General features: G+C 41.6%; 1 protein-coding gene across 1 annotated transcript in view; it reads right to left on the bottom strand.

Annotated features, from left to right (window-relative positions):
* roraa (RAR-related orphan receptor A, paralog a) overlaps positions 1-12,016 on the bottom strand; it is a 39,112-nt gene extending 27,096 nt beyond the window's left edge. Inside the window, exon 1 of the mRNA XM_044036030.1 lies at positions 11,602-12,016. Coding sequence (XP_043891965.1) covers positions 11,602-11,632 — 31 coding nt within the window. The 5' untranslated portion in view covers positions 11,633-12,016. The remainder of the gene's footprint in view (positions 1-11,601) is intronic.
* Between the last annotated feature and the right edge of the window lie 629 nt (positions 12,017-12,645).

Genomic DNA, 12,645 nt, shown 5'->3' with positions numbered 1-12,645 from the left:
TCACATGCTGTATTCCTTCAGTGAGTCCTGAAAATGCCTTCACAGAAGCTAACATTCCCATCCCTCTTTTTCTAAGTAAACACGAATACACGTTCACCACGAGCTACACCTGAGCAAAGAGTGGGTGGAATATACATTTGTACTGTGCTATTAACCAAATTAGGGTGAAGGTCTATCATTGGCAGGGGAAGATGGAGCAGCAGGAGCAGATCTCACACTGTTTTCTGTCACAGCCTCAGTGTGTGCACACACTCTGCTTGCATACTGCCATCTTTCACTCAGCTAGGTACTTGCCTCCTTGCCCACTGCGCCCACCAGGCCTGTGCACTGGATGTCACTTCCAAACATCCATTTACTCCCAGCAGGCCTCCAGTGAATCTGAGAGTGGTGCTATCACGTTGTCCAGTTTAGAGTGTAGAGAATTCAGGTAATTACGTTCTATTTGGTCAACTACACACAAATGCACACAATGCTTTGTCATGAGCTTTGATAATTTCTCTGGAAATATATCTAGATGCCCAACAAGGCGATAATTGCATTCCCTCTACCTGTGGAGGGTAATGTGGGAATTCGAAAGGGAAGGTGGTGACTCCATTGGTTGCAAAAAGAACTCAGTTTGAATGCAACTGAGATTAATAATTGCGGATATCAGATATTTTCCAGAGGAGTTAATTAATGGTCTCAATTGCAAGTTTTTAGCACAGTGGACCACTGGTTCGCATTGTTGCCTCACAGTGAGAAGGTCCTGGTCCTTTCTCCGGATGCTTCGGTTTGACGGCTTGCACCATCCAATAGGCGCCTGGTTGTAGGTGATGTGTGTGAAGTCAATGTTTCAAAAACCTGACATTGCACCCATCTCATCTGCAGAGTTTGTTTTGGAATCAGAATAATACATCCAGATGTTTATACAGTCTATGGAAGAGACCGGGAGCCTGCAAAAGTGTGTAAACTGTACCACAGACATGCACTGGACTGAAGCCTGTATGTGTTCATACGGTGAAGCTGTTCAGAGCAGCACACATTATGACCTGGAGACCAGAGATATGTTCTCTCAACAAAGAATCCCACCTACAACATCATAGCCTGCAGGCAGGTTTAATGCTAACCTACAAATGCTGCCTTTGTCTTTGAAGCGGAGCGATGGTTGCAGCAGAACAGATGGAAATGTTGGATGCTTTCAGGAATTATTAATGGCACGCTATGATCCCAAATGACCTTCAGCAAATAGTCTCCCAGCACTGGAGTACACAGACAGCCAGACACATGCATATTGTATTCAGTCAACACACTTGGGTCAGCTGAGAAACACCAAGCCATCTTTACTGTACTTATAGCTCTCGCCGTGTCGTGAAGGTTTGCTTCCTCTTATTTCCCCTCAAAGGCACTGTAGAAGTGTCCAATCACATGAAAGACAATTGTCTGTTTCAGGAACAGATTTGAGATTTATGCGGCAAACTCTAATTCCACAAAGCCCAAACTGATTTGTCTCACAGTCAGAAACACACACTCGAATTAAATCTGCAGGAAAGCCTTTCCTGTGGTTTTAAAAATAAACCCTGCTTCGTTGGAGGCTTACATGTTTGCTCAAGGAATGCACCATTGAGACATCAAATCTATCTCACAAACATACCGTACATCAGTAATAGCCATTATGAAGCCATATGCGTGCATGCCTATGGATAACATTCAGGAGACAATACATCACGGTAAATCTGTGGAATGCCTCAGAGAAACTGAGCTGCAGAAAATCAGCCACCTCTGCTTTTCTGTTTCGTGCGGGAGAAATGATGTGAGAAACAAACGCAAAGTTGTCTATGTTAATGCAAAGTATATGTAGAAGTGTAAATGGTTTCCACATACTGGGCTCTTTTAAACTTGCAGACCAACAGAAACACATATGTTTACATATACTACATATATATACCGTATATATCTATATATATGTATATAAAATAACTAAATAAATAAATAATATAGGCTAGGTATATATAGGTCAGTTTTCATGGTTCGCAAGATACTGTTTCAGGTTTTAAAGTTTTATTCTTCTTCAAAGATTTCTGCATATTCAACCTATGCAAAACAAGGCAGCATTATGTTTTGCAGTTTTCCACTGTGTTATTTGTCTGTGTGTGCAAATTTCCCTCATACTGTATTAGGGCTGAACAATTTTGAAATAAATATCAATAATTGTGATTATCCGCACTGAAACAGTCACAATATGAGAGGGAATGGCACTTTTTACATAGTTTTTCTCGATTTCATTTGAATAACATATTTTAAATGATCTTGATTTAATCTAAAATGATACTTTTTCACACATTTTGGCTTTAAGATATATTGCACCTCCTGCGATTTGAAAATAGCAGCAGGCCGTATTGCGATTTTGATAGCATTTCGATTAATTGTTCAGCTCTACTTAATATGAAAACATCAGCTGGCCTCGACAGATGTTGTTTTTAATTTTTAAATGAAAATGTTTTGTTTTGTGAACAAGTCTTTATGCACTATACAATATCTCCCCCAGGTTTAAGTGATCTTATCCTTTTTTATGGCCTTAAGAGAGTAATAAACACATGTACTCAGAGAGAAAAAAACAGTGATCTTAATTTTATTCCCTGTCAATTGTTTTCAGTTCTGGGTGGATTAACCCAACACTAACCTGGAAACTCTCTGTTTGCAACCATCGTACAAACACCGCTCTACACCTGTTTGGTTTTAATTGGGGTTATTCAGTCCCTGTATTTAAGTAAATTGCTGGCTATTAGGATGATTCAGGCAACAGTCCTCTGCAATGTTTGTATAGAATATGCGAGGTCGGCAGGCTGCAGTTTCTACAGAGAAAAATACGGTGGTGGTGCTCTCATAAGACACTGAATGTCTTCAAAGAGATACATCTAAGGGAGAATTGATCAGTCACTTTTTTTTTCTCACACCAAGTACAAGTAGAAAGGAATAAATTATTTGCACGGTATCTATCTCCTTATATACCATGGCGTCTGGTTAATTACCTTAGGACTCACTAATGAGAATGTGTAAATGAATACAATGTTAATCTACTATGTATACAATGTTTACTCAAGTTTGAGGCTGGGGCCCAAGAAAAAACAAAATCCCTTATGTATAAATTATATTAATCCCTCATCAGGAGAGAGGGAGAAAAAAAAATCCATGCTGAGATCAAAGCAGAAAGGCCAAGTGTAATCATGTGTCAAAAGATCAAAAAATAACTTCCTTAACCCACTCAAACGGGCAAGGTATGTCAAACATAAAGGATTTGTACTCTGATCATCTTCAGGATCAGGAACCTATCCCCAATCCCGCCTTGTTCCTTTCTCCTTCATCCACAGTGACAGCTCATGTGCCCCGCAACAATGAGGTTGACACACGATGAGGAGAAATTGGAGTTTGCCTGTTGTTTACGAAACAAAGAAACGTTGCTGAATATCATCGGTTTTGATTAGACAACTGAATTCAATTGAATCCCTAAGAGTGTGAATATGAGATCATAATTCACGTTTCTTGGTAAAATGAAATAATTTACTCACACACAAATATACAGACACGCACGCATGTGGACAGAGTGAAAGTCTGGGAAGAAGCTTCCCGCCCATCACTTCTCAGACAGCACCGTGAGACGTGGGACATGTTTGTCGTCTTTCATCAAGGCAGTGTGGAACCTTAAAGCATTTCATTTACACAAGGAAGCAGAGCGCAGACAAAAGCCATTTGTTTACTGGGACTGATGGTGTCACATCTGTAACTGTACAAGCTTTACTGTTGACTACAGAGACACACACGACTACATTCGCTTTAAGTTTTGCCATCAAAAGCAAATACATGAGAGAAAATTAAGAGTTTTCTACTTCACTATATTGGGTCTGCGTATAACCAAAGAGTGCTGTTGGTAATATTTTTGTCTCGTCACCGGGTAACCAAATGTTAAAGCATTTAAGGAATAAGCAGTAAAACTGTGGGTGATGTGTTTGACAGTAGGATGTTATTAGCAATGGGCCGTACAGTAACTGAGAGTGCTCTGTTGGGGCAGATTCCTACACGGTTGCCCCAGGTCACACATTTAAGGCATTAAAACAGCCATGAGCACAGTAGGAAAAAGACGATTTTCCTCTGTCCCGCAACTATTGACAAACACAAAACTTAGAGACGACAGCTGCTGATTTGTAACTAAGCGACAGATCCCTGCAAGCTAATAAAACAGTTGTGCGAGTCTTTTTGCTGGAAAACTGCAGTTTCCCAGTGACAGAAATCCATTGGATCTCACATAAACACCTAAAGTTTATGCGGGGATACATTTTTTTGAGCAGCTATTTCTTTCAATTTATGTGATGCCGTTGTCCTATATATTGTGACCGTAGCAATAAAAATGAGCAAAGAAATAGCACATCTACACAAGGATACTTTCTTCGCCCAAATTAGGAGATCATAAGCACATTGCGAGACGTTGAGCGAGGGTCTTTGCTGACACCGCTGTTGTTGGGGCTGGACTATCGGCTGAGCTGAGCAGCCACGTTGACAAGGACCTGTGCTCAGCACTAGGGAAGCTCTCATCCAGAAACAAGAAGCCCAGGGGAACAAAGACAACAATATACCAAAAGAAGGGGGGGGGATGCGCATACTTGAAAACAGCAAAACAACCCAAAAAGCCTCCAAAGGAGTCAGTGGTGGGTGATTGCCAGCTGCACTCCAGATTATCAGGCTCTTGGAGAGTCTTTCAGCAATTGCTGAGAGCTGTAGCATCATCTCCAGCTCCTTAATCAGTTCGGCTGAGGAGGGATGGATCCTCACATGCAAAAAGGCTCAGCACGATGAGGAATAAACTCATAATCAGCAATCATATATTCCACATTGCTGGAGGGGGCAGGGAGCTCATCCCAGATAGGTCAAGGATCTCTCCACAGTCAGTTAGCCCCTTTCCTCCAGCTGGGAAACATCCACACAACTCAGTGTCTTGGACACCTATTGTTAAATTGCTGACTTGTTTCATTAGGAGAGCGAGATTGACACACATGAGGACACTTTTTCCTCTCCCTTGTATATCACCTGCGCAAATGTGGTTTGATTTTGAAAAAAAAGAAAGAAGACTTTTGAGTTAGTAAATGAGGTTGGATTTCATTACCATGTCCCTGAACAAGCCCTGTGCTGCGTCTTTAAACAAAGTTCACTGCCTTGCACATTTCCCCTCCTTTCATCTTTGTAATTAGCTCTGAAGCAGCATTTCTTTTATTTCAAATGTGCATAAAAAATCAATCTTAAGCAGAGGGTTCTGGCAAGGCTGTTTTTCTTTGTTATTTATGATGATAACATTGCTTTCATGCATCTTTGTTGGGGAGAGGATAGTGGAAATGCATCCAACCTTGAGAATTAGTTTTCTCTCTGGCCTGCACAGGTTCCTCTGGGAAATTCAAACATGTTTTGTTCCAATCTGATTTACGGTGGTGAAATGTATCATCGGCGCTGATGGTGAACAGGGCTGTCAGAAATTAAGATATCGGTTCAGACTTGAGAGAAAGTTCAAACTTGCATCTTAAACAGCCCATTCAATTCAAAATATACAGCCTAGAAGTGCATTAGATGTAGAAATTACCAAGTTGTCCAGCAGAGGGGGCTGTGAGCGCAGCTTGGTCGTCATTCATGTCCTTTTTTCCTCATCCGAGGAAGACGATATAGATCTGTGATATGTTGCTTTGCCGTGACAATGGCGTGTGGAAGAATTTCTGTTTCTGCAAAGTAACAAACAATCTGCGGCCTCAGCTAACAGTGAACAGAGTCAGCAGATGCACAACACACAAGCATCTGTCATCATGTTTGTGCGTATGTGTGTGTACCTGTGTGCACAGGGGGTGTTCATCCAAATATTCTCGATCGTATGGTGTGTCACATAACATTCACTCAAGCAAAATTTTGGTGGAAAAGTGACAACCCTAACAGTAAAGTTTGGAAAATGTGATATTTTAAAACCTCCGGAAAACCAATATCATTCATCTATTTTAAAGAGCAACTCCTAGTGCTCAGGGGAATCTTGTTTATCAGTGTAGACAATAGATCAGTTGACTTTCAGTGGTGCCATCCCTACACATACACCCCTAATGGCCTCTGCTGGGACATGTAATCAAACGCCTCGCATACTTCTCTCCCTTTTTTGTAATCAAGAGGCAGAGTGCATGTTGTGACGATCTTTGTTATAAAGCTGGTTGTTCCCTCATCTCATCAAAATTCCACGCATCTCTCATTTTTCATCCTTTGTTCCCCGCTGGCGTCTCGAGATGCTGTCGTCACTCTCCGTGGAGCAGAGGGGAGTGCAACTTAGCATGTTGTGACCTCTGACCCCTTCTTCATTCCCCGACTCTACAGCATGCTTTTGCTATAATCCTGGTGATGCATCACCACGTACATGTTGTTTGTCTTTCCCTAAATTCCACAGACGCCCATGAGTGACACATAAGACATTACCGGACAAAGCTACAGCATATGGCGTATTTTATGGGGCTGGGATGACATGGTTTTTGTCGCGATTCGATTGCATCCTAGCCTAAAAACAAAATCACAACATATCACACTTTGCATAACCGGTGAGAAAACCACATAAGCCACAGCTTTTATCAGCAGTCGCCAATGCAAGCTCCCTTTTCCGACAGCCTAGGTCACATTAGCACCAGATAAGCACTCCTCTCTTGTCTCACCTCTGCTGGACTGACACAGGAGAAGGATGAAGGTGATAAAACTACACAAACAATACTCCTCTTCTTGCTACTGCCACTCGGCTTGCCGAGCAGAGCGATCTGATTACAACCAAGAAGAGAGCAGCTTGGTGTTTCATGGAAAAGCAGGTCAACTGAAGAGCGCTGATGGAGGAGGGAAAACTAACCGACATGGCGGGAGAGAAGGAGGTTTGTCTCCCGCCGCACAGTGCTTGGCGTTATTTACTTTGCCATTACGGAAAGAGAGGAAAAGAGAAATGATGGAAATGAGAGGACTGAGCACACGACTTTAGGGAGAGATGCATTTATATTGTCTGGTGTTCTTCCTCACCTTCTACCTCTTTTGGTTTCTCCCCGTCTCCCTCTGGCTCACAGCTGCCCCACTGCCAACACCTAACTCTTTATGTGTTTTTCTGTCCTCAGTGTTTGAGTCAGACAAAACGCAAAATCAATAATGCTTTTTCTCTCCCATTTCCTCTTTGATGCAACTTCAAAAAGCCAATGGACAGTCCTCCAGAGGCTCACAGTGAAAAAAAGCCAATGGTATGAGACATGCTCAGAATGAAAGTACAGGAGCAGGAGGAAAAAAAAAAAAAAAAAAACTTCACCCATCACTCTCTTGTTAACTTCTGGGCCCCGGGTGGCACAGCATATAAGGGTAGTCTTTCCTAAAGAGGATCAATGTTAGCCAAAGGGCATGCATGTCAGTAGTTTCAATAACCAAAGATAACAAATGTCCTCTACTGTCTTTACATTATTCTTCAGACAGAGAGGTGACAGGAACAAAACGGGGTGGGGGGGGAGGGGGAATTAAAGTGAAAATATGTAACTTTATGGACTGTGGTACATGATTATCCAAGGAGTGCCGACAGAGGAATTATTCTATCAGTAGCTAAATGCTGCATGACAGGGAGATACTTCAAAGGATCTATTTCAGCGAAATCTAAAAAAAAGCAGGTGAAATATACAGCAGGGAATTACCCTTAAGTTAGAGGTGTTTGACTATAAGTCCAGCCAGGTGCTTTACCTGACTGGAGAGCCAAACTGAGAAGTCTGACTGAACTTGGTGTGAATGTTTCAGAATGAGCAGAAAATGTCTCAGGTACGAGCTTACATACATACATATATACATATATATATATATATATATATATATATGTATAAATATATACATATATATATACATATTTGGTTATCTTGAGCTTTCTGATGTTAGTTGTATCCCATGGTTTAATTGGGCATGGGAGAACAGACCCCATTTAACCTTGTGTGTGATTGGCCTAATCTGTCAAAACCACAAGGTGACAGACAGGACAAGATGACTGACAGAGCTGTCTGGCACCCTGGCAATGGCTTGGACGGAGCTGTAGATTAATGTGTGGGGAGAATCAAAACCCCGTTCATATGTGACTGTAAAACGACTTCCAGGTATTCATATGTTTTGAAAGTAGGATAATAATTAAACACTTTTTAAATGAAAATTCTATTTTGATGGCATATTCAATTTTATTCAGACGGTGTTAAATTCAAAAAAGTAGTTCTCTGTCTCCTCCTCTCCTCTCCTCTCCTCTTCTGTGGAGCCAAATCAAAAATCCATGCTATCAATGGGCAGTCAATATCTCATTAACCAGTCCCTACACACACTCGAGAAGCCAGGATGTTCGTCTCAGTGTGCACAACACAGACTGGCACACCTCACACACTTTAATAACCTGTGGGGACGCCATTCGACTTCCTCAACCAGCAGAGAGACGAGAGAGGGAGAGAGGGCTGATGCATGCGTCCGCGCACGCGCACGCACACACACACACACACACACGTGCACTCGCATGGACACATACACACAAATACACACCATTCATCTGAGGAAATCTTGTTTGTTTTGTCTTCCCTCTGCTCAGATATCATCTTTTCATTTTCACAGTCACATGTAAATTCTCCCTTACAGTAGGTGAAATTAAATCATTTTTTTTTTTCCTTTCATAAAGCAACTTTAATGAGACGTGTGTAATTTAAAGGTTGTACAACATTTGATTTGAATCTATTTAAAAATGTTACAGGGATTAAATGTTTTTGTTTTTTTTGTTTTTCCATAATTGAATAAAACATCACATAAGGTGAGAATAGCTCTTCTTAAATTGTAATTGTTTATTTTAATTATCTTTCTTTCTTTAAATCCTTGTGGGTGACTTGTGCTATATTTGCCTTCACCTTAATCTGTGGTGATTTTTTTTCCTGTGGCTCTCTATGTCCAAATCCCCAACTGGATAATAGCCAATCTTGTTAACCTCTGCTTTAATGTGTGAGAGCCTGCAGCACTGTGTCGCGAGCGCTTCAATCAACAACTGATAGAAAGAGACAAAGAGCACTAAATCTACAGCAAATATTTACGCCCTCAATTGTTAACATTGCCTCAAAGCAGCTATCAGAAGATATTTGGCTTTACCTTCTCTACGGTCCGGCAACATTTTCACAGTCTAGTACACTTGTGTTAATTCACATATTTATATGGAGCCTGCATACACTCTAGTGGCTTACTGGGCCTTGCCTTCGACTATTTTTATAGAACACTGCTGCTGCCTGTACCTCGCCACAATAATGCCCTTTTTAGGGGTTAATTATATATACTGTGAGGTCCACTTTATACTTTTGCTGTCTATCCACACATCAAAGAACTTTCTTTAATTATGTAATTGGAATTTTCATCTTAATTGTGCTGAGTAGGCTGGCTAATTTGCATGGGGTAATGAGAGGGATGTTTCCATTACAGGTAATTAGGTACTTGAGAGGCAGTGGCGTGGTAGAGAGGCTGAACAGAGAGGGGAGAGGTGGTGGTGTACAATATGAAAAACACTGTAAAAAACACACACACACAAAAAGCCACATGTAGTATAATCATGTAAAATATTAACATAATAAGGAAGTGCGTGCCAAGGCAGCGAGTCATTGTGCTGTTCATCCCTTTCACCGACCTTTTCCAAGAAGAAATGACTGCTTCTGTTTAAATTAGTTTCCAATTATACAGCCTGTTCACATTTTAATTTAATTTCTGAGACTCTCAGAGTAGCCCATGATGACACCAGCAGCTCCTATCAAACTGAGACTAATAAAAATGAAAAAGGACAGATGAAAACGGGCTACATAAACCAAGTTAAATAAAACATTTAATCCTGATCAAATGAATTTGGAATGTATTAATTCAACAAGGTCATAATTCGGGAAAAGAAAATATTCTACTCTTGTGTCAACAGAGAGGAAGAAAAAAAAATGTTTGTATACACCTCTTTAAAAAAAGTCAAAGAAAATATTAGATTTAATTTTACAACAGAGAACAATAGGTCAAAGGTCATTTTTCATACGTGCTTCACTGATATACAGTAACTAAGATACAGAACAGCACGTTTATTATATAATGTTCCACACAGACTGTGAGCTGTAAGATCACACACTCACTGTGACAAAAAATATACAAATAAACAAAGAAAGAAACATTTACACATTTAGTCATACACAGCTTATGGACTATAAACTAACATACACATTTTAAATGTAAATATAAAATGCTGATGCAATATTATTATTATTATTTTTTTAATCTAAATTTGGTTTTCACACTTCCTATTCCACTCTATCTTTATAAACATGCTCTGCTCTTTTATTTAACAAATATTATATAAATCACAACGGTGAATTCATTTTTTTTTGGGGGGGGGACAGGTGTAAAGAGAGAAGCAGCAACTATCAACTGATGTAATCATCGCTGACATTTTCTGTTTCACACACAGTGACACGACTTCCTTTGGCCCATTGTGGTTATTGTATTTGACTGTATCATGGGCACATGTGAGCACATATGTTTGGATGCGATTGCTCACGTCGCTCACGTCTAGATGGAAGAATGAGAGTGAAGTCATGTGCATGAAAAACACCACTGTGTGCACACACACAACGTGCGACCAAGCATGACAACAGTGTACATTGCTCCGTCTGCCTGCACTTTGAGTATCTGTCTGCGTGCAAGTGTGTGCGCGCACGTTTCCCTGTATGATGGAGGGGGTGGAAGAGCTGGGATTAAGCATTCTAGATCAACATCACAGCCACTGAGAGGACCCAGTCCTGCTCTCATGTCCACATTATGTAAACCCCACTACCCTAAAAAAACAGGTCAGTGGAACTCAATACACTCTCTTACACACACACACACACACACACACACGCATATGCAAACACACATGCACGACTGCCTTGTCGCCCGTCTGCGACCCATGTTCAACACTACCACGCACATCTTCCCGCGGAACAGACACGTCCTTTGAACTGGAACAACAGGATTAGGGATGGGACAGAAAGGAATAGCGACAAGACCTTCACCCCTCACCCCCCCTCCGTCCCACTCGCATGCTACCTCATATCAAGGGAAAAAAAACAGAAGAAAAGAAAAAAGAAAAGAAACTTTTGCACTGAGGCTTGGGAGCTGTTAATGTCAGAGAGGTACAGAGATTACACTTTGTCGGCTGTGGTTTCCTCAGCACCCCACTCAACAGAAGGAGGAAGAAAACACACCAATGATTTTTCTTTTTTCTTTTTTTAAAAGGAGAAATCAAACTTAAATAACCTCAATACATTTTAATCATGTTCTAGTTTAGTTTCAATTCAGAAATGTGAAATAGTCTGCAAGCATTAAAACAAACACACACATGATAAAAGCTTAATTCATACTGTAGTTCTCTCTGCCTCCTTCCCCAGCTCCCTCTCCCTCACTCTCTCTCTGTCACACTCATGCCTTGCAAATGAAATGCAAAGAGTTGGCAGGCTATGAATAGCGGAGCCATACTTCCCTACTTGTTACTCTGGTTGCAGGATCAGCATGCATATTTGCTCTTACCTTTCATAGCTGAAATCACAAAATACATCATTAAGCTTCGAGTCCATAAGAGAAAAAACTATCACCAGCGCAAAGCCCTCCACTGCTGTCTCAGCAGCAGCTGGCCAGCACAGCTCTGTCTCTCAGCCTCCGAGCATGACCACACCAGAATCCATGTGACTGTGACATCAGTGTTCATGTCTGACTGCTCCCCACCCACTAGCCTTTGATTGGCACAGCATGCAGCCAGTAGGGGCGCTGAGAGCTCAGGCAGGGAAGCTGGCCGTCTTCCCACTGATTGCAGTCAGAGCCTTGTATACTGGCTTGCTAGACACAGCATACTCTCACTATCTTCAGTGGCTTATCTTTTTAGTACAAGGATAAAGTCCAAGCCTGTTCGAGCAGACACCAGTTTTTCACCATCTTGTTCTGGCCCCTTCTTGTTGCTTTTTCTTCTCCCTTGCCTGTTTTTTGCCTTTAAAAATGGTGCAATGTCAAGAATAAGAACAAAGTCAAAGAGGATATAAAAGGCTCGACATTTAGGTGAAGAAACAAAAGAAGGCAGAAGTAAAAAAAGAGAGAGAGACTTGGAAGAGTGGACAGGATGGATAAGAGGCGATGTGTAATTTTTTTTGGTGCCTCAAAGATCGAAGCGCTGCACTCTTCTTCTCCTCTCCTCCCTGTCTGTAGATATGAGTGATCAGTGTGAGGCCAGATGTCTGCGAGCAGCGGTGGGCCCTACACAGAGAGAAGATGAGTGGAGTCCACAGCTTCTTCCCCTGACCTCTCAGAGGACCTGCATTTCCTCCCCCTCGCTCTCTCACACTCCGACAGCTCTCACACACTCGTTTTGACAGGTGAAGAAGGGGAGATAGTGACGGAAGGTTTTGGATGATCCTCTCCACCCCACAGCGACCTGGTGATGAGTTTCTTGCTATCATTTCTCCCTCTCTCCCTCCCATGCCCCCTCACTTTCGCCCCCTGCTTCCCATTCCAGTCTCTCTTTTTCTCTCTCCTCCCCCTCCCTCTCCTCGCTCATCCTCTCTCCCATATGATAATCTGTTC

Source organism: Solea senegalensis, linkage group LG10 (assembly GCF_019176455.1).
Source record: "Solea senegalensis isolate Sse05_10M linkage group LG10, IFAPA_SoseM_1, whole genome shotgun sequence".
NCBI classification, from domain to species: domain Eukaryota; kingdom Metazoa; phylum Chordata; class Actinopteri; order Pleuronectiformes; family Soleidae; genus Solea; species Solea senegalensis.
This window is presented reverse-complemented; position numbering and strand designations above follow the sequence as displayed.